Source organism: Trachypithecus francoisi, unplaced genomic scaffold (assembly GCF_009764315.1).
Source record: "Trachypithecus francoisi isolate TF-2019V2 unplaced genomic scaffold, Tfra_2.0 Lachesis_group5, whole genome shotgun sequence".
Taxonomy (NCBI): Eukaryota; Metazoa; Chordata; class Mammalia; order Primates; family Cercopithecidae; genus Trachypithecus; species Trachypithecus francoisi.
This window is the reverse complement of record NW_022681470.1, coordinates 15,306,129-15,329,757: the sequence shown is the minus strand read 5'-3', so window position 1 is coordinate 15,329,757 and position 23,629 is coordinate 15,306,129. Positions and strand designations below refer to the sequence as shown.

Here is a 23,629-nt window from a genome sequence, read left to right as displayed (position 1 = left end):
TTCCCTGTGAGGAGTACCAAATATTTAGCAGACCTGATCTTATCTCTATACCTATTGTGATGAGGCAAAGTAGATTTCTTTTTTATTCTTCTTGAATGGATAGAAAAATTAAGGAAAAGATACAACACCAACTTGCCAGGGCAAAAGCCAACAAAAAATTTACATCTCCTAAATCAATGCACAATTTATAAGATTCAGGGGGGAAAAACACAAGGAAAATGAATTGGGAAAAACGTCTTTGGCAATTCATGAACTGCCTCGAGTGTAAAAAGGAAGGATTAAAGTGATATGGTTTCAGATGTGAATTTTTAAAGTCACTGCCTTGAACATGTTATATTTAGAAATGCAATTTAAATTGCCACTGCTTCTATAATAGAAATCGTCCTATTCTGAGACCATCTTTTAAGAGGAAGGAAAACACAGTCTGTCCATGGAGGCTGGCTATGTTTGGCCCAGAGTCCAGGCTCAGTCTTAAGAATACTTCTACTCTTATGAAATTTCCTTTTGAGTCCAACTAGGTCATAGATTAATGGGTATGGGAATACTTTTGTTGCATTTTTAAAAACTGAAACTAAAGCCCACGTTCAATCTAAATGCATTTCTCATCAAGTGAATAGCAAAATAAATTTTTGTTGGTATAAATAACGATGCAGTATACAAATACACATGCAAATGAGACATTTCCTCAAACTGGCATGGTTTAGGAAATATAATTAAATAGCTACTTTCCACTTGCTCTGAGTTTTTTCTTGTATTAAAAGGTTAAAAATACATTATTCTAAAAATTAAAAGTCTTTGGCCTTTAACAAGTCTGAGATACTATTTTGAATCTTCCAAGTCAAACTTTACTGGGCATGGGGAGGTTTTCTTTGTATTTGTAATTTATGAAACAAAACTTACAGCACTGTTACAGAGAGCCTGCCCTCAACACCATGTTCCTGCTTTACCACATTTTCCCATTGGGGTTTTGGGTCCCCAAACCATACTAAGTATTTTGCTAATGCAAGGCACATAAACCACTTTTTTTTGAGACCCAGTCTCACTCTGTCGCCCAAGGCTGGAGTACAGTGTTATGATCTTGGCTCACTGCAACCTCCATCTCCCTGGTTCAGGTCTTTCTCCTGCCTCAGCCTCCCGAGTAGCTGGGACTTTACAGGCACCCGCCACCATGCCCGGCTAATTTTTTGTATTTTTAGTACAGATGGGGTCTCACTATGTTGGCCAGGCTGGTATCAAACTCCCGACCTAAAGGTGATCCGCTCGACTCGGCCTCCCAAAGTGCTGGGATAACAGACCTGAGCCACTGTGCCTGGTCACTACTTCTGTTTGCCTCAATTTCTGAGAACACCTGCTAATAAAAAGTCCCTGCTCTTCAATTCCTACTTCCACATATGAATCAATCATCAAATCTCCTAAGGACTGATTTTTTAATTTTTTCAATAGAAAAATTCCAGTAGCTCCACCAGCTAAAGTCTGATCATAATCTCTTAAAAACTCACTTGACACCATCAGTCCCCATCTGCTTTTAACCTTAAAATACACTGTGGGGAGCACCAATGGAATTCAGCTGTGGAGCATCTTGCAAGGCTATTGCACAAAAGCAGATCTCTGTGCACATTTGCATTTTCCATCAGCCCTACCTCCATAAGCCATCTCATGGCCCAAGTGCTAGTCTCAGTGCAGAGAAGGAGCGAGGTTCAAGACTCAAACAAAAACTCCAGGAGTCCTGCCTGTGGCAAGCAGCGGTGAGTGTGGCTAAGTGATGAGGCCATCCTAATTATCCTCTTAGAGCCAGTGGAATGGTCAGCTGCTTCGAATGTTCTGTTGTTGTGAAGCGGGGGAAAAGGTTTTTGTTGTAAGGGAGCTGGGGCATCTGGGAAAATTGTAGAGGTGCACGGCTTAGCCTCAAGGGGAATCACCTGAGGTCTGTGCACAGCCTGGCCAGGCTGCCTCCATCCTCTCTCTCAGCTCTGCTGCATGTGCCAGCTCCAGGCTTCATTCCCCGGAACAGTAGACAGCCCCTGACACCTGCTGAGTTGACAGATGTTCCTGTCTCTCCCACATTCAGCATTTTTTTATTTTAAAAAAGAAAAAATCTTGCTTTGTCACCTAGGCTGGAGTGCAGTGGTATGATCATAGCTCATTGCTGCCTCCCTCTCCTGACTAGCTACCCTTTTTGACAACTGATGTAAAACAACAGCAGCCACAACAGCTAATGGTTGTCTGGCCTTTCCTGCATCCCAGGCACTGAGTGTCCTACGTACTTCAAGTGTATTCATGTAGCAAACCCTCAGAACACCCTGAGAAGCACATACTATTCTCCTTTTGATAAGACTAAACTGAGACATAAGGATGAAGAAGCTGTCCCAGGCCTCACCCACAGAAAACAGCATGGCAGAGTAAGGACTGGAGCCCCATTTGCCTGGCTTCCTCCACTGACCATGGGGAGGCATGCACGTGGCACTGGATTCTCCAGACCCAAGGACTCAGCCTGACATCACAAAATTTTATTCATAATCATCACTCTTTAAACACAGAATGTGAATGTTACTCATGCGAAGCAAATTCTGAGAATGAGGAAAGCATCTGTGACAGTCTTAGGGTGTCAGTTTTTTCAAAGGACTCTGGGCAGAGAACAGGGCTCCTCACCTGCAGAAGGTGTAGAAAACCCAGACATTCTCTGCCCATTTCTCTGCTGTTGCCCTGTGACATTATGGTCACGTACGTTGAAGTCTCATCACTGCAACGAGCGTTTGCCGTGTTTTATGGTTTCTCACAACGGTGTAGGTTAGTTTAATTAAACATTATTTTTTGGTGGTTGTTGATGATTTCATTTTTACTTTAGCTTTAGCAGTTCACTTGTGCATTCAGAGCTATCCTAAATGTTCGTAATGCTCTTTGGTTCCTGATGTATGTGGAGCAAACAAGGACAGCTGGGGGTGGGCACCCATCACCCCACTGCGACCCTAAACAGCAACTATTTTATGATCCACACTTTGTATATACAAGAGAATTCGAAATATTTTAAAGAATTCTCTTCATATGGAAGAGAAGCAGCAGGCAAAGGGTTAAATAATTCTCAACCGGTTACTATTGAGATATTAAGATGCAACGCCAATTTAAATATAGCAGAAATGTGATAGGCTACTTTAAAAATTGAAAAGAAATAGGTAAATACGATTGTTTAAGCTTAGTTTATCGTTGAATTCTACAGAACAATTTATGTTAGGTCCAACTTTGTAACTTTCAGATCTGTGAACCATGACAAAATGACAGATGCAGTTGTCCAGGCAAGACGGCAGTGAAATGGGCATCAAAGTGTTCATCACGTGCTACCAGGGCACTCCCTTCCACTACCTCCTAGTTCACGTATTTTCCTCCTGTCTCAGCACTGCCCTCAAAGGCAGTGAAAGAGAGCAGAAAGAGTGGTGATCTACATTCTGACTTTAATCAGTGGTAGAAATTAAGTATCATTTGAAATGGTTTCTGTTTTAAATAGTACCGTTTTGAGCAAAGACACAATTGAATATCATTTGAGAACTTTTCATCAAGATCCACTAAAACTAAGTTGACCTTCTTATTTCTTAGGATTGAGTATTGGGAAATTATTTCATGTCATTCAAAATCATTCCTCTAATAAACCCTATGCTGGCCAGGTGATCAAGGTCAACATCAACAGAGACAAATCATATTGATAATTTGTCCCGCTGATGTGATGTGATCCATATAACATGTTACCTCTGTGGTTTTCCTCCTGAAATCCATAATCCCAATCTTATCAAGAGATAAACATCAGAAAAATCCCAACTGAGAAACGTGTATAAACTACCTGACGAGTCCTCAAAACTGTCAAGGTCATCAAAAGCTATTAGTATATTGCCAGTCTATGTTCCTCGGATTTCTTCCAGTATCCATCTCACCCTACATATATTTAAGTTGCCCAGAAACTGTTTCCTTTTAGAATCAGACTAATTTTTTTTCAGGCTTAAGGAAAATCTGAGAAATTATCACAGCCAAAAGGAGCCTACAGAGACACGGTAGCTATTATAATGTAATTTGGTGCCCTGGATGGGAACCTCAAGCAGAAAAAGGATATTAGGTAAAAACCAAGGAAATCTGAATAAAATGTGGATTTTAGTACCAATATTGGTCCATTAATTGTAACAAATGTATAATATTGTGACTAATACACGAGGTTAATACAGTGAAACTGGGAATGGAGTATACAGACATTCTCAGTACCACTTTCCCAATTTTTCTGTAGATTTAAAACTATTCTAAAATGAAAGGTTTACTTACAAAAAATAATCCCCAATAATTTCTATATAACCTGAAGTAGATACCAAATGTCTTCACTGAATAGTAGCAACAGTTAATTGAATAGAATGCATAACAAGCTGTAGCCCTCACTCTTTGCAGTTTGTACTGTAAGGAATCAAGACACATATGTAAAGAGGAAGGAAACATTTACAGAGGACTTAGTATACTTAGTATACTCTAGGATACGCTAAAGCCCGCACTGGGCATACTACATACATTGCCCGGTGCGCTCTTCCTTTTTTTTTCTTTTTGAGACAGAGTCTCACTCTGTCACCCAGGCTGGAGTGTAGTGACGTGATCTCGGCTCATTGCAACCTCTGCCACCCGGGTTCAAGCGATTCTTCTGCCTCAGCCTCCCTAGTAGCTGGGATTACAGGCACCTGCCACTGTGCCCGGCTAATTTTTGTATTTTCAGTAGAGACGGGGTTTCACCGTCTTGGCAAGCCTGGTCTTGAACTCCTGACCCTGTGATCCACCCGCCTCAGCCTCCCAAAGTGCTGGGATTACAGGCATGAGCCACTGTGCCCAGCCGCCCAGTGCATTATTTATTAAATCCAACTGATGTTATTCTGATTATCCATATTTTGCACAAACATAAAAATACTACTAACAATTGCTAAGTGCTTCAGGGCCAGATACTGTGCTAAGCACTCAGGAACACTACATTGTTTCCTTCTCTTGCAATCTTATTTTATTATTTATTCCTCTTTTGCAGATGAAAAACCTATGATTGAGAGAAGTAAGTTTCCCAGGCTCTCACAGCTTACACATGGTAAGGCTGGATTCAAATATGAACCCTGTATGCTTTTGGTTACTCCAATATTTCTCAACATGTGAACTGTGTTTGCCTCCACCATAATGACCTGGGAGTGTGTAAAAATCCAGATTACCGGGTGCTGTCCCAGCCAGTAGAGGGGAGGCGGTAAATGGAGCTCTGCCTCTGCCTTGCCCAGTTGATCCCGGGCACACAGCTCTAGTTTTTCACTGCCTCTTGGACATTCTACTGAACTTTGCTTTCTGGGTTATTATTAGTGGTTACTGTCAGTCCTATATGGACACCTGTGTAAACAAATTAATATCTTCATTCCCCATTAATATATTGCCATCTCTGATCCTCAAATTGCAAAGTTTCAGTTAGACAGTATCCAACTCCGAATCTTTCTAAGCTCTCCCAGACCTATTTTCTTTTAGAATCAAACTAATTTATTTTGACCCTAGGGGCTACTGTATCATACCTGTTGTCATGCCATAATTATTAATTCTGCATTTAAAACTGAAATACACAGTGTTATGCAAAAATTTTATTTTCATTTCACTATCTTCTGATTTTAACAACTTGCTCAAAATATGCCACCTGTGCTCTTAGAAGCAAGCAAAAAAGAAAAGTCTGTCAATCACTCTAAGAGCAAAAATTGGCTGAATTTATTAATAGCTACCCTCCACAAATGTGCAAAGTAGTGCAGTCTGAAAAGCAGTTTGGTTCTTTTCACAGCCCATTATGAATAAAAATTAGCAGCAAGCTTGAGAACCGCCTCTGTGTTCCAAACCTGGGTTCCTGCTCCTGACCATCTCCTTTCTAAAGCTTTCTACCTACAAATGGGAGATAATAAATCTGTCTTCTAAACACTCACATGGTTCAGTCAGATTGCAATAGGAAATATTTTATAGCGACCATGTTTTGTTTCTTCATTAGAAGTACTGGAGAAATGCCAACCCAAATCAGAGACTAATCTACTTAGAAATCTGTGTAAGCAAATTAATTACTGCAATAAACATAGTTAAATGTCTGACTATGTCTTACAAAAGCGATTTCTTACTGTCTCACTATGTGACATGCTTTCTCAGATAAAGGAACAGCAGCTTGATTGATTCCTCTAGGAACTAAATAATATAACTCCAACCTAGAGCAGTGGCATAGGGGCCATAGTAACAGACATTACAAATCCACAAGGATTACGCAGCTGTACTTGCCATCCACCTTTACTGGCATGTCCTGCATTATTTCTGAAAGGACATGCAGGAAAGGAATGTTTAACAGCATAGAACACCCCTCCCCAGAGTCATGCAGAAAAAACAGTGACACTGAAGTGCAGTTAGGAGTGAGGAGAGTTGACTAAGGCAGGAGAATGGTGATGTGGCATCTAGGGTGGGCTTGAACAAAAAAGCTTCAAAGCTGTACATCTCTCTCACACCACCTAACCCAGATTTCTGATGATAATCACAACAATACATCTCAATACCTTAATTATGCTGCTTCTACTTATCTTGACATTCAGACTCTAGGATAAAAGAAGATGTATTACATGTAAACCAATTATGGGGAACAGAGGAATTTAACAAGATAGCAATGCATGCCATGTGATCGTCCAATTATAAGCTTTTCTTAATTACTGTGAGCTAAACAGGAGCTATCACAGATTGAAAAATGGGTCCTAAATCCTGGATATAATTTTTTTTTAAAGCACAACAGAGGGAAAACCAAGCTTTCTTTCATTGGGAGGGTTTTCCAGGGCCACAGCAGATTGCCACAACAAAGAAGACAGTTGCTTAGCAAGCTGGGGAGTCTACCTGGCAGTGAACTCAGTACAGAGGCACGTGGCCCAGACGCCTGCAAGGGGCACTGCCTGTCCCATAGCACCCACCCCGTAGGCCACCGTGGATGAGCAAAGGGGCAGCAGGCTCAGAGGAAAGCACATGTGTGTGTTTCAGAGTTCACAAAATAATGCCAGGGCACCAACAGATCAGCATAGGTGAGCTCAGAGTCTTTGTTACAAATCAGCTCAAAGTTACAGAGATGAAAAGTTAACAATATATGTAAAAATGTGGAATAAAGAGATTAGCTTCATGTAAAAAGAATGAATGATTCAGGGAAATGCAAGTTAAAACCATAACGAGCTATCACCTCATGCCTATTATGATGGCTTTAATCAAAAAGACAAAAGATAACAAGTGTTGGCAAGGATTTGGAGAAAAGGAAACCCTTCTATACTGCTAGTGGATTTGGAAATCGGTACAGCCATTATGGAAAACAGTATGATTTCTTAAAAATTCTATTTTTTTTTTTTGAGAAAATCTAGCTGGAAGCTGGCCACCATGCACTTACATATATATTTGATATTTCTATTTTATATTCAATATAGAGAGCTAGGTACAGACTTGGCCCTTTGACTAGATTTTGGCTTTTTCCTTGTCTTCAACACAGACAGACAAAAAATTCTATTTTTGAGTATGATCCAGCAACCCCACTTCTGAAAATATATCCAAAGGAAATAAAATCAATATATCCAAGAGATAACTGCATCACCATGTTCATTGCAACACTCTTCACAACAGCCAAGACATGATATCAACCCTAAATGTCCATCAACAGATGAATGGATAAAGAAGATGTGGTATACATATATAATAGGAATATCATTCAGCCTAAAAAAAACAAGACCATCCTGTCATTTGCAACAACAGTGATGAATCTAGAGGACATACATTATTAGGTTAAGTGAATTAAGTCAGGCACAAAAAGGAATATACTGCAGGATGTCACTTACATATGGAATCTAAAAAAGTTGAACCCAAAGAAAAAGAGAATAGAATGGTGATTACCAGGAGGCAGTGGGATGAGGAATGAGGAAAGATTGGCTAAAGGGTACAAAGTTTCAGCTGGACAGGAGGAAGGAGTTTTGAAGATCTTCTGTATAGTATGGTGATCATAGTTAATAATAACACACTGTTATACTCAAAAATCACTAAGAGAGTAGATTTTAAACGTTCTCACCAGAAAAAAATAACTATATGTGGTTATAGATATGTCAAACAGCTTGATTTAATAATTCTACAATGTATACATATACCAAAACATCACCCTGTACCCCATAAGTATATACAATAAATTTAAAAAATAAGAATAATGATTCATGCCCATATAATTATATCACTAAAAAGAGCTAACATTTATTGAGCAACCTCTATGTGTCAGGCACTGTTATAGCACATTACATGGATTACTTAATCCATGTAGGCATTTCCATTAGACTTATTTACACATAGGGAAACTGAGGCATGATGCGGCCCAGTAGGTTGTTCAATGTCAAACATTCAAGTGGAGGAATCAGGACACAAAGACAGGCAGTCTGATGGCAACGTCTGTGGGATCTTCCCCCCAGACTGCTCAGTCTTTGCTGACTTGAATCCAGTGGGATAGGAAAAACTGCACACACTCTCCACCCCTGCCCCACACCTTCGCCCATACCACCCACACCATGCTCTCAGATCTAGCTGGAAGCTGGCCACCATGCACTTATATATATATATTTGATATTTCTATTTTATATTCAATATAGAGAGCTAGGTACAGACTTGGCCCTTTGACTAGATTTTGGCTTTTTCCTTGTCTTCAACACAGACAGACAAGAAAAACTACTTGCCTGTATTTGGAAACTTACGTGTATTGGTGAGGCGGGGTCAGGCTGAACACTCTAAAACACAAATCAGAAGTGTCTGTGTCATCATCTCATGATTTCAAGGCTACATTAGTGACAGCACACGCTACTGGTAAGAATTAGATGTGGTCTTGCCTTTAGCAGGGAGTACTGGCAGCTGGCCATGACGAGGCAGAAGAGGAGCACCCACATATCTTTGCAAAAGCCTCGGCTCAAGGTCAGAAATCCAAGGAAGGAAACCAGGACAATGAGTAAAATCGCCAGTACATTCTCCTTGATGTCTTCAGTTCTGTGCAAAATATATACATAAAAGCAAAAAAAAAAAAAAAAAAAAGTAAGTTTTGCCTTTTTAAAAAATGTTATTTTATTATTTTTTGAGACAGAATCTCACTCTATCCACCAGGCTGGAGTGTAGTGCCATGATCTTGGCTCACTGCAAGCTCCACCTCCCAAGTTCAAGCGATTCTCCTGCCTCAGTCTCTGGAGTAGCTGGGACTACAGGCACACACCAACACACCCGGCTAATTTTTTTGTATTTTTTTTAGTAGAGACAGGGTTTCACCATGTTAGCCAGGATGGTCTCAATCTCCTGATCTCGTGATCTGCCTGCCTTGGCCTCCCAAAGTGCTGGGATTACAGGTGTGAGCCACCATGCCCGGCCAGTTTTGCCATTTTTAAACAGAATGCCTTCATGTTTCCAAAAAAATGAACCATGACAACACAGTAGTTACCTTAAGCAGGGCTTTATTCCCCTATGAGATTTTAAGGTCTCTTTCTTTACTTATGCCTCATGCTATATAAACAAAATCCAACTTAACACCAGATTTTTGCTGTTGAAGCGAATAAAATCTCATCCCATTGGATCTCCTTGGCCACTAAACTGGGTTTATTGGCAAAATGTAGTTAATGAGTCCATCCATGACCATGAAATGTGTTTCAGATAAAGAGCTTCACTGGTTCCTTTCAATGGAAGGGGGTGTAAGGGGGATGCATTCACACCTGGCCTAAGCAGACAATCATTTCCAGATAAAACTTTTAGTGTCTGAGTTTACTGTCAAATTTCAGGAGCCAGGAGCGCTCCAGCAGGAGAGTTAAGGGTGAACTGCAACTTCCTGACAGTGCAGAAGGCTGGCCCTGGGGTATGTTGGGTCCACACTGTCTGGCTGGGTGACTCTTGTATGGACTCTCCATACAAGGTGTAGCGTCGAGAGGTGGGGTCATCCAGAGGTGGAGTGTTATCAGGTGGGTATGCAAAGGACAACGTAAGGCTGTTTCAGGGCTACAGGGCTGGATCAGGTAGCCTAGGTAGAACAGGGAGAAAACTGAAGATGGCGAGGGCTGCAAGGTAAGAGACATATCGTGGGGCAAATTGCTGGAGAGGACTGAGGAACATTTGAGGAAGTCAGAGAGAGATACGAAGAATGAGCAGAGACAGGATGATAATGTCAGAGGTGGAAGACTTCTGTGAGAGGATAAGATGCAGGGTGAGGCCATGGAAGGGAGTGGCAGAAACGGAGTCACAGGGGATGGCATGGACCACAGGGTCAGGGAACAAGGGGCCTGGGTGTTTGGGTCGGTCATTCACAAAGATTCTGAGTATACATCTCACCTTTCCAGTTTTTGCTCATATATCTGTTTTTCTACCCCACTAAGCTGATATCTTTTTTAGACAGGAATAATTGACTACTTTGTGCCTAGCAGGTAGGCAATTGTGAACATTTAAAAAAAATTAATAGGCTATATTTTTGAGAGACATTTGTGATTCACAGCACAACTGAGGGGAAAGTATGGAGTTCCCACATAGCCCCTCCCCACAGACACATACATACAGCCTCCTCCACCATCAGCCTCAACTGATGAACCAACACTAACACGTCATTATCTCATCAGTATCACCCAAAGTCCATAGTTTACATTTGAGTTCACTCTTGGTGTTGTACATTGGGTTTTGGCAAATGTATAATGACATGTCTCCACCAAATGGGAACTCTAGTGAAAGCTCCACTGCTAAAAATCTTCTGTGCCCCACCTATTCATCGCTCCCCCACCCTAAGCCCTGGCAACAATTGATCTTTTTATTGTCTCCATAGTTCTGCCTTTTCCAGAGGGCCATATAGTTGGAACCATACGGTATGTAGCCTTTGCATATTGGCTCCTTTCTTTAAGTACTACGCATTTAGTGTTCCTCCATGGCTCTATGGCTTGGTGCCTCACTTATTTTTATCTCTTATAGCATCTCACTTTATGAAGATAACACAGTTTGTTTATCCATTTGCCTTTTGACAGATATCTTGATTGCTTCTGAGTTTTGGCAATTATAAATAAAATTGTTATAAACATTCATGTGCAGTGTTTTGCATGGATGTAAGTTTTCAACTTATTTGGGTAAACACCAAGGAGCATGATTGTTAGATCGTGTGGTAACAATATGTTTAGTTTTATAAGAAACTGCCAAATTGTCTTCTAAAGTAGCTGTAGCATTTTGCATTCCCACCGGCAAAGAATGAGAGTTCCTGTTGCTCCACATCTTCACCAGCATTTGGTGTTGTCAGTGTTTTGGATGTTGGCCATTCTAACAGGTATGTCTGGTATCTCATTGTTGCTTTAATTTGCAATTCCCTAAGGACTATTGATGTTGAGGGTCTTTTCATATGCTTATTTGTCATCTGTATATCTTCTTTGTTGGGGTGTTTATTTGGGCCTTAAGCCCATTTTCAGGTTGTTCTTTTCTCTTACTGTTGAGTTTTAAGTGTTCTTTGTATACTGGATAACAATCTTTTGTCTTTTAAAATATTTTCTTCTGTTCTGTGGAACATTTTTTAACGAATGAAAAAATGAGTGAAAAAGAACCCACATCTAATGCTGACACTTGATGCTTCCATAGCTAACAAAAATGAGAGAAACAGTAAAAAGAAAACTTTTGAAGAAATGAACAAATGCATGAATCATTTGATAGGGACTTTTCATATATAATTTCAGACAGATAGCTGTAGAGATGATTGATTGATAGATATGTATACAGATTTCACAGATTCAAAAAAATAGAAAAATAAATAACTATTATAAAATAAGTCTGGAGCTGAGGCTGCCAAGAGGCATAGTCTTGGGCCTCCTACACAAGGAAGGACAGGAAACTCTGAGGAAAACAGCCAGGAGAAGGAAAACAATGGGTGATTTGGTTGACTGAACTGTAGCTGATATATTACAGAATAATAGAAGCAGGGTAGAAAGATAACATACAAATATACAGAAAGGCTGAGTATTCAGATAACCATGAGGCTCAAGCTGAATTTTTTTCTTAAATCTGGGGAAACCAAAATATATTTGGCAAAAAGGAAATTGTGGGTGTCTTTTATTTCCCACTATGCATTTTTAATAATGCTCAATGTATTTGGTGTGTTCAGGTCCGTAAAATTCATGATGCTCATAACATTTTGATGGATACTTAAAAATATCCAAAGGTCTTGGAAATAAAATTTCAAAGAAAAAAAAACAAACTTTTTCTCTTTGGGGAGGGGAAAGAATAAGGTTCCTAAAAAGTATTTTTCCTCCAAATTCTTCTCTGCCAGGATTCAATTCCTCTGCCCCCAGGCTCCCACTCCTCCCTTCCTCAGTTTCTTATTTATCTATCTTTAAATATTGGGTTACAAAATGTACTTGCCAGACAAAGAGTGACATGACTAAGGCTGTACTTTTGAAAGATTTATCATGCAGAGGTGTACAAGGTGCACTGGATGGGGAAGAGACCAGAGCAAGGATAAACAAAACTCCCAGGAGAGGTAATGAGGGCCTGGGAAACTCACATGGCTGGGGAATAGGAAGGAACCCCTGAGTTAGGGACACAATTCAGAGTGAGGCTGAGAGAACTCCAAATGGATTACGGACAATGATGGACAGATTGAAAGAATAAAGATTACTCCAAGATTTCAACCTGAGAAGAAAAGGATCATGGCAGAATCCATGGCAGAAATTAGGAAGGGGAGCCGATTTGTAAAGGAAAATTGGTTTCTTCCTTTATGCAGCAGAAGTGCTCCATACCGCTCTAGCTGCTTTGACATCAGTGAACAAAACGGATGGGAGCTTCCTTTCTCATGAGTGGTGCCATAAGTAAGTATGAATAAAAAAAGTTCAGTAAAATATACAATATGTAAACACAGATGCAACAGAAAAAATAATAGCACAAGGCAAGAGAAAAGGTGAGGGAGTTGGCACTGCAAATGTCTGGGAGACAAATGCTCCATGCTGCAGGAACTGCCAGTACAAAGGTCTTAAGCTGGAGGACTGCCTGGCATGCTTGAAAGACAAAAGGAAGGCCAGTATGGATGCAGAAAAGCCCACAGGGATAGTGGGAGATCAGGCCAGAAAGCAAATTAGTGGCTACAGCATGGGGGACTTGTGGGCATTGTGAGCACTTTGATTTTCATTCTGAGTGAAATGGGGAGCCGTTGCTGGGCAGTCAGCAAAGCAGTGACGTTGAAAAGCCTTATTATGTTGTGATTATGTTGTGTTAAGAATACTGTTCAGGGGCTGAGCATGACGGGCACCTGTGATCCCAGTTACTTGGGAGGCTGGGGCAGGAGGATCCCTTGAGCCCAGGATTTTGTGACCAGCCTAGGCAACAGTCTAGGCAAATGAGTCAGTAATGTGAGAAGTTAAAAAAAAAAAAAAAAAAAAAGGCCGGGCACGGTGGCTCAAGCCTGTAATCCCAGCACTTTGGGAGGCCGAGACGGGCGGATCACGAGGTCAGGATATCGAGACCATCCTGACTAACACGGTGAAACCCCGTCTCTACTAAAAAATACAAAAAACTAGCCGGGCGAGGTGGTGGGCGCCTGTAGTCCCAGCTACTCGGGAGGCTGAGGCAGGAGAATGGCGTGAACCCGGGAGGCGGAGCTTGCAGTGAGCTGAGATCCAGCCACTGCACTCCAGTCCCAGCGACAGAGCCAGACTCCGTCTCAAAAAAAAAAAAAAAAGCTATACAAAGAGAATGAATCATTATAAGCAGGGAAGATGCTATTGCAGTGTTGCAGTAACTAGATGAGAGATGAAATGGCTCAGACCAGGTGGTCACATTAACACTGAAAAGATATAATAGATACACTTGGAAGGAACAATGAAAGTAACTTCCTGTAAGAGACTGAATGCAGGTGTGAAAGGAAAGAAGACTCAAGGATGACTCCAAGATATTTAAGCAGAGAAACCAGAAGGATGGAGTTGTCATCACCTGAGATGGGGAAGACCACAAGTGGAACAGGCTTGGGTGAGGCTGAGATGAAGAGCTCAGTCTTGGATGTGAGATGTCATCCTGATATCATGGGATGTCAATTTGGTAGTTAGATATACAAGTCTGGAATTCAGGAGATGAGTCCAAGTTGGTGATACAAATCTGAGTGTCGTTGGCATATGAAAAGCCATGAGACTGAATGCCATCACCAAAGAAAGGAGGGTAGATAGAGAAAGAATGAAGACCAAGAGCTTTGCAGCCACTGGGGACTTCCACATTATAGGGTCAGGAGGCAGAAAAACCTGTAAATCTTCCCTTCCTATGTAGCAGTGACCAGCAAGGCAGAAGGAAAACCAAGAGAATGCCGAGTCCTGGAAACCAAGAGAACCTCTACCAGGCAGGAGGAGAAATTAACTCTGTCAAATACTCTAAATGAGTCAAGTAATGTGAGAAGTAAAAGATGGAGTCAATGGTGACCTTGACAAGGGCAGGTTCAATGGAGTTCTGGGGTTGGGGGAGCCTGAATGGGATAGGATTATTAGAGAATGAAAGAAGAGCAAGTGGAAACAAACACAGGAAACCCTTCAAGGAGTTCTGCTGCAAAGAGGAGCACAGAAACAGGACAGTGGCTGGTAAGAAAGTGGGGTAGGACAGGATTTTTTAAAAAATACTTTAAGTTCTAGGATACATGTGCAGAACATGCAGGTTTTTTACATAGGTATACATGTGCCATGGTGGTTTGCTGCACCCATCAACCTGTCATCTAGGTTTTAAGCCCTGCATGCATTAGCTATTTGTCCTAATGCTCTCCCTCCCCTTGTCCCCCACCCTCTGATAGGCCCTGGTGTGTGATGTTTACCTCCCTGTGTCCGTGTATTCTCACTGTTCCACTCCCACTTATGAGTGAGAACATGCGGTGTTTGGTTTTCTGTTCCTGTATTAGTTTGCTGAGAATGATGGTTTTAAGGAGGATTTTTAAGGATGAGAGCTATAAGTGTGTGTTCTCACAATAACAATGATGACAATTAGTTTAGTTTGAGAAGCACGAATGATTCCCTCTTTACTTGTCATATAGCTAGCTACCTCTCATATTTTACATCTCAGTTTGTGTGTTTCCTCCTCAGAAAAGCCTTTGCCAATTACCAGTTCGAACATCAGTGCCCTTCCCTCTCAGGTCTCCCTATCTCAGGCCTTTATGTGTTTCCTTCATGGCACCTATTACAGTTTTCTCTCCTCTCCCAGAAGAAAGTAAGTTCCGTGAGGGCAGAGACAATGGCTGTTTTACTCATCACTCCATACCCAGTGCCCAGTACAGATCTAAGCATGGAACAGGTGCTTTGGTTAATATTTGTTGAATGAATGAAATGTTGAAATGATGCACAGAAGGGCAACTTCTCATTTCAGATGTTAACCTGATCAACTAGATAAATGAAAATAAACCCTCAGTGCTTTTCAGGAAAGTGTAATGGCAAGATATGAAATAAGAGAATATAAATAAGGAGAATAGGACAAGTCCAGAAACATCTGAGTAGAATAGGTGAACTGCAGGCAAATAGCTGGGACTGCAATGACAGGAACCATGAAACTACTGCCCAAAGACTAAGAAAACATTTTTAAGGAAGAACAGCCTGACTCTAAGAGTTAAGCTGAAGAATGTCAGGCAGAATGCCTTAATCTATGGGAGTTTATTGCAATGATTAGTGCAATTTTAGTGCTTGTTACCCACTGATTTCTTCCGCTTCCTGCCTAGCCCTTACAGTTTGTTTTTATTATGCGTATTATGCATTTTTACCCAGCTTCCCAGATGATTCTGACCCACAGCCCTGTTTGGGGATTATGCTCTCCTTGCAAAGGTCCCAAACAACTGAGTTTTTCTAGATCAGTATTTTGGGTTTCTTCCTCCTTCCTCGCTGTGAGTTGTGAGTTCATGTAGTCCCTGTCCTTATTTTAATTGACTCTGAACTGTAAAACCAAATCACCAATCCTGCTAACAGATGACTTTAGGTAGGCTTATATGGCTCTAAATAAAAAGTGATATTGCCTCATTCTCAGCAAACTAACACAGGAACAGAAAACCAAACAAAACATGTTCTCACTCGTAAGTGGGAGTTGAACAATGAGAACACATGGACACGGGGAGGGGAGTATCACACATCAGGGCCTGTCAGGGGGTGACGGGCAAGGGGAGGGATAGCATTAGGACAAATACCTATTTGCATGTGGGGCTTAAAACCTAGATGACGAGTTGATAGGTGCAACAAGCCAGCATGGCACATGTGTACCTGTGTAACAAACCTGCACGTTCTGCACATGTATCCCAGAACTTAAACTTAAAAAAAAAAAAAAAAGTGATTTTGCCTATGAACTAACAGTCTAAATTTTAGTGTCTGGATTTGCCAACATCTACTTTGGCTATCCTAATTTTATTTATTTTTAATTTTTCTTCTTTCTGGGAGCTGGGCCACATTCCAAATAATAATAATAATAGCAACTAGTATTTAAAGAACTCGTTCAATGACTAAATTGATTTAATCTTTACAACCTCCCTGTTGTATAGATTATACCCATTTAACAAATGGGAAACTGACGCACTGAAAGGTTTCATAGCCATCCGAGGATCACAGCACTAATAAGTAGTAGGGACTGGGTTTAATTCCCAAGGCTGACTCAAGTCCAGGGACTCCCCACACCAGCTGAAAGATCTATGGATAAGGAAATGGTGCTATTTCTAGGTCATCCCTAAGCACAACATTAAAAAACCCATTGTGACTTGCCAGAAAGGTGATTAAAATAATAAAAACATAAGCTTTTAAAAAGTGTGATCATCTTCATCATCCTTCTTAGACCTCCAATGGATTTCCATTGAATTTTTGTCACCAAGTAGATTTTAAAGTAACAAACAAATCTATAGCTATATTTATTTTTGTTTTGATATGAAGGGTTAATGCAAGCTAGTCCAACTTTCAATAATTTCTTCTTAAGAGAAAATAATTAATATTTCAAAAATGCCTCATTTATCAGAGTATACTATCTTGGATTATTAGTTAAGTATTAAATGTTCCTTCTAAGTGTGTGCCCCTTGGGTAACATAGTGTTGTTAGGAAAACCATTATAACTCCATTCCCTGACTTGTGGGTCCTAAAATTTATTGTTGTAATTTTGCATGACTATAGTTTTTTTCATATGTGATCACACTATTTAAGACATTACTATAACAACCAGTCACTGGGGGACCAATGACAACAAGACAGGCAATCAGTTTTTGCACTGCCCCCAAGGGCTGGCATTAAACCATGAAACTCAGCAATTGCTTATGGCAGCATTAGTAATAGCATCTGAAATTTTCAAGCCAACCGCGTAGTCAGTGCTACTTAGCCCTTAAACATCATAAACTGTTATGTGCATATTTTGAGGTAGGTAAAGATACAAATGAGAAGCTCCCACTCCTTAGGCCCATCTCCATCATGTTTTTTTTTGGGGGGAGGGGAGTTGGAGGGAGACTAAGTTTTGCTCTTGTTGTGCAGGCTGGAGTGCGGTGGCACAATCTCGGCTCACTGCAGCCTCCGCCTCCTGGGTTCAAGCAATTCTCTAGCCTCAGCCTCCTGAGTAGCTGGGACTATAGGCGTGCACCATCACACCCAGCTAATTTTTTACTTTTAGTAGAGATGGGATTTCACCATGTTGGTCAGGCTGATCTTGAACTCCTGACCTCAGGTGATCCACCGGCCTCAGCCTCCCAAAGTGCTGGGATTACAGGCATGAGCCACCATGCTCAGCCTCCATCATGTTTTAACTAACCTTAACTTTTCCTCCTCTTTCTCCCTACCCAGTAACCACAGCTCCAACCCCACAACATTTTGCTATATGGAATAGTGGTAGGAGGAGGTGAGAAAGAGAAAAGGGGATTAAAGAAAAAATTAACATTCAAATGAGTGTGCATCAGACACAAGTGAGCAATTAGAATCCAAAGTGTCCGGGAAAGAGGCAGAAATCACCCTACTTCATCTTCCCTCCTCTCCCCATGCCCACACCCAGTCAGGCCAGGCCCTGTGCTACAGATGGGCCTCCAGCTTTCCCACAAAACTGGGGCAAGACATGAGTACACCAAAGCACGCTACTGTGCCCAAACGAACCTGAAATACAAACCATTTCTTATTGTAACTTACTATTTCTCATTATTTCTTCTTATTAATTATAACATTAATTTATTATTAATAAGACAGTTACTTATTGTAACTCTCTTATTTCTCATTGTAACTGCTAAACTACAATTTGTTAAATTGTCAGAATCTTACTGCTTTGACTTTGGGTTGTCAGCAAAGGAAGCGCACAACCTGAAAACGTGCGAGTGACAGTTTTCTCTTTGAAAGCATGCAGTGGGCACTGTCGCGTCCCCGGTGTGCCTTCCGACAGCACGTGTGCATGCTCAGTGGCTTACCGATCAAGTAATGCCAGCAAGGTCAGTCGATCGTACCAGACTTTAATCCACTTGCCAGGGAAAATGATAAATTTGTAAAACTGTTCTCGGTTAAATTTTCCTTGTGTTGAAGAACATGACGAGGCTTCCAGATCCTGACTCACATGCTTTTAGATACCAAAAGAAACAACAGAAAAAAGTGTTTCATGTTGTCATGCCACGGCCACAAATATATATATACACCATAATTTACAAATACAAAAAGCAGATGTTCAAATTCTGAAATGTAAACCAAGATATTTCAGTTAAAATAAATAAGAAAAGGATAATGATCAACAAAAAGGGTTTTTCTTACCAACATACTTCAATTCCTTTACAATGTACCATTAAAATTATGCTATTCATCACATCAAAATGCTGCTGCTCATTAAGGCCAAGAAACTGCTATAAAAATAGTTCTTACGAAAAGTAGGAATTCAATAAAAGATCTTCAATGACTTCATTTCTGAAAGTGTGTTAATGTTGAGATACATATTCAAATTTTACTAAGAGTAAAAAGATTTTCATTGGGACTATCTAGGTTATTGGTGAAGCCCGCTATAAGAAAAACTGAACTATTTATTGAAAAAATCGAAATCATTAAAACTAAAATGTGGGGAAACTTAGACCCAGATATTAAAAGTTTTAACCCCTAATTCATCTCTGATTAGCTCTAATTCAGTGGAAAAGAATTCAGTTTAAAAAAAAATTGGTCTTCATTGATTTGTCTATCAAATACTTACTGAGGGACTCTTAGGAGCCTGAAACAAGGTCGGGAACAGGCAGTTTTCCATGCAGTCCCCCTAGTGAAGATGTTAGTAACAGAATGTGCTTAGTTAATCCTAACAGTGAGGTCCCAGATGAAGTGGGGAGCCTCCTATTGGACGTCCCACCTGTGTTTTGTCTCCTGTTCTCGTGTACAGAAACTGTTAAAACCAAAGCTCCCATGCAGCTCCTCCTTCACTGTTTGACCATTTGCTTGTCACTTCTTGCTACCATCCTTAAGCCTTCTCTAGATACCCCAGCCCCCTTCAGAGCTTCTATTTCTAACCTCTATATATCTTTAACTGTGGTTGAAAAACAAATATCATAAAATTTACCACCATAACCGTTTTAAGTTTAAAGTTCAATAGCGTTAATGATATTCACATTGTTGTGCAACAGATCTCTGGAATCTTTTCATCCTGCAAAACGGAAACCCTGTATCTGTTTAGCAACTCGCCATTCACCCTCCCCCCAGCCTCTGGTAACCACCATTCTCCTTTCTGTCCCTATGAATGTGACTACTTTAGGTACCTCATGTAAATGACATCATCTAGTAGTTGAACCCTTTTGTGACTGGCTTCTTTCACTCGGCATAGTGTCCTCAAGCTTCATCCATGTTGTAGCACGTGTCAGAATTCCCTTTCTTTTTAAGGCTGAATCATACTCCTTGTACGTATGTATCATGTTTTGTTTATCCACTAATCCGTCAATGGATACTGAAGTTGCTTCCACCCTTTGGCTATTGTGAATAGTGCTGCTAGGAGCACAAGTGTGCAAATATCTCTTCAAGCTCCTGCTTTCAATTCTTTTGGATATACACTCAGAAATAGAATTGCTGGATTATTCCAATCTGTACTTTTGTTTGGTTTTGCCTTGCATTTTTGCAACATGGATTTAAGGTTCTGATTTCCCGTAGGCCGATAACCATAAGACACAGGAGATTAAAAAGGGCAAAGACAAGAAAGGGATGAGTAGGGGACAAAGAGCAGCGGCAGCGGTGCAGGTGACATCGGCTTTTAAAGGACTCCTACATTTCTCTTTGGCTTACAAAGCACAAGGTTATACATGGGCAGACTGCACAAGGTTTCTCCTAATTTAGGGGAAGTCACTGATGTCAAAGTGCCTGGCACGCACGGAGGCAGTGCAGCTGCTTCATTAGAGGCCACTGCAGAACTCTCCAAGAAAGCAAATTTTACCATCTCTCCATTTCCAGATGCTAATCTGCTTACTCAGCCTATGGAGAATGGAGTTATTCCGGATATCAAATATTAATGCAAAAGGCATCTACAGGGAAAGTTGATCCATCATGAAAGCAATATACAGGATGAGTTGGACTGAATGATAACAGGAAAGTTGAGATTGTAAGTGCTGCTTGTGCCTGGAATTCTATTTCAACACAGAAGAGAGCTTTGCAGAAACTGCCCGGTGTCATCTCAGCACCAGGAACAGCTTCTTTGCATGATGATGAACTTGTGGTTTATAGTAAACCTCCCCCCACAAAGGAGTCCTTTTCCTTGAAGCCACATGGACAAAGAGGGTAAATAAGAATTAGGGCCGGGCGCGGTGGCTCAAGCCTGTAATCCCAGCACTTTGGGAGGCCGAGACGGGCGGATCACGAGGTCAGGAGATCGAGACCATCCTGGCTAATACGGTGAAACCCCGTCTCTACTAAAAAATACAAAAAACTAGCCGGGCGACGAGGCGGGCGCCTGTAGTCCCAGCTACTCGGGAGGCTGAGACAGGAGAATGGCGTGAACCCGGGAGGCGGAGCTTGCAGTGAGCTGAGATCCGGCCACTGCACTCCAGCCTGGGTGGCAGAGCAAGACTCCGTCTCAAAAAAAAAAAAAAAAAAAAAAAAAAGAATTAGATGCACAGGAGCCCATGGTTTACTGTCCTTATTATGTAAGAATCCATGTATGATGCATAAACAGGTCAAGCAACAGCTAAGATGAGAGCATTCCTTCCAACAGGAAGAAAAATGCCTTCTTAAAGTGGGGTTTCATTGATATGCTTAGCTCTTAGGAAAGGTCAGTATGGAAAAACTTACATGAAGACTATGCCTGCATCTTTTTTAAAACTTATTAAAGATTCCAGCATACTGTGCTGTTTATTGCTGCTTAAATGAAAATCCTTGCTTAAAAAAAAATCCTCAAAAATTAATGAAAAAAAAAAAGATTTGACTTCTTTTATGGGAAAAAAAGTTCATAAAATTTTATTTTTTGTCTTCGATATCCAAGAAGCCCAGAGCTACATGTTCTGGTGAATAACAGCAATTATTCTTGGACTATTTTCTGGTACCAAATTCAAATTCAAATTCAATTATTTCTCATCATTTTAATATCATTCATGTTTTCACTCATCGAACAAAATAGTTACTGTGTAGATTATATAAACCAAATACTATACGTAATATATGTTGAAAATTGAAAACATAACAAGAGAGAGTTTCCACCTTACAGGGGTTTGGAAATTTCTGGGAATAGGCAAGCAAACCAGTCATGGTAACATCATCACATGCATAAACACATCTACATCTGTATCTATCTCTGGAGAGAGAAGTGAGTCACCAGAGAGTGTAGGACTGACATCCCGGAAGAGGGCATGGAGTAAAGGGGTCTTGGGCATTCCCTGGAGTACATCAACAATTAAGGGGCTCGCATAATTGAGGACCCTCAGTGGAGTCTGAGAAGGAGCTTCATATTCATCACTTTTATCTTTCACTGTAAGTGATCTAAATAATGAAAAAAAAAAATGAATGCATGGACAAACTGACAAAAAAAGACATTTATGTCTCTGATTCATTAAGCCTTGCCAAAGGATAATGATGTTGCATTGCCCAGTAAGTTGGGCCTGCAAGTTTAATTCTATGATTCTGAGAAAGAGTTTAGGAAAGGGGAGGACAAAGGAAAGGATAAAAGTTGAACTTATCCCAGCACTTTGGGAGGCCGAGGCGGGCGGATCACGAGGTCAGGAGATCGAGACCATCCTGGCTAACACAGTGAAACCCCGTCTCCACTAAAAAATACAAAAAACTAGCCGGGCGAGGTGGCGGGCGCCTGTAGTCCCAGCTACTCGGAGGCTGAGGCAGGAGAATGGCGTAAACCCAGGAGGCGGAGCTTGCAGTGAGCTGAGATCCGGCCACTGCACTCCAGCCCGGGCAACAGAGCGAGACTCCGTCTCAAAAAAATAAAAAATAAAAAAAAAAATAAAAAAAAAAAAAAAGTTGAACTTAGGTTCTTTTTAAAAAACCAGATAATTGCATTTACACACACTCCCCATATGGATTAGTGTTTATATCATAATATCCAATGTTCATTTAATGAATTTGAATTATCAAGAACAACTTACATTATTATCAGTATATTCTTCTTAAGAAGGCAGAGAAGGACAGTGTACCTTTTAGAGATATTTTGGGTGGAATTTTTGAAATCTAAGAATAAAAGACTATGCCTTCTGAGATACCTGAGAAATTCTACTGCTCAAATAATGCTACTTTCAAGAGTTCCAGATAACAAATAAGATTTTTTGATGATATTAGTAACTGCCACCAACTAGTAAAGTCATAATTTTGACATATATTATCTCTAATCCTTAAAAGATCACAATAGCTCAGTTTCCTAAAAGAAACTGAGGCTCTGAGAGATTAGGCCACTGGTCCAAGGTCCCAGATTAGGAAGAGATTTGCTGGAAGCCAAAGTCTACAGTCTTTAAGGAGGCCCAGGTAAATCGACACATCAAGCAGTGCTCATCAGTAAAGAGAAAGCCACCTTCACAGCAAAACAAATAGAGTTCAAGAGACAACACACATAGTCTAACTGTGAAAGAACAAGTGAACAACACACATTTGAAAATGGAAACTGGCAAAAATAAGATGAGGAATAATGGATTACAGTCAGGGTTGTGATTTTGAGAATGAACCATATCTAATAAAAACTAAAATAGATATTACGCCCTGTTATGTGAAAGAGTAAGTGATCAGCTCTACAGAACCTCCCCAAAGTCTGAACAGGCACAAATGGATTTAAATTATTGGCCTCTTTTTTGCAGGGGGATATTGAAAATAATTAGAGGTTCTCCAGTTCTCAGAAGGTCACTGTAGATTTTACCTGAAAGGGCAGGGAAAAGGCAGAAGGAGTAGGGGAGTGAACAGTAGACAGAAGAAAAGTGGTCTTTTGGGGAACTACATGTAACTCCTAACAGCTATCAAGCTCAGCACTGGGAAGGAATGAAAGAGATCAAATGAAGAGACTAAGAGGCAGAAATGAAGTCCACAGGCAAACAGCCCGGGCGGCGCCCTGAGCCTAGTTAAAGATCCACCCCGGACCTAACCGATTAAGGTTATCTATAGACTCCAGACATTGTAAGGACAAACATTGTGAAAGTCTCTGTCCTGCTCTAATTACCAGTGTCTGCCACATATCTTAGTCC

At 40.7% G+C, this 23,629-nt stretch overlaps 1 protein-coding gene across 2 annotated transcripts in view; it reads right to left on the bottom strand.

Annotated features, from left to right (window-relative positions):
- The window catches only part of PCNX2 (pecanex 2), a 314,758-nt gene that overhangs the window by 226,224 nt on the left and 64,905 nt on the right, over positions 1 to 23,629 (bottom strand). For both annotated transcript variants that reach the window (XM_033199654.1, XM_033199655.1), the window contains exons 10-12: positions 18,419 to 18,564; positions 8,892 to 9,045; positions 8,760 to 8,792 (exon numbers count right to left, since the gene is read on the bottom strand). In XM_033199654.1, coding sequence (XP_033055545.1) covers positions 8,760 to 8,792; positions 8,892 to 9,045; positions 18,419 to 18,564 — 333 coding nt within the window. The remainder of the gene's footprint in view (positions 1 to 8,759; positions 8,793 to 8,891; positions 9,046 to 18,418; positions 18,565 to 23,629) is intronic.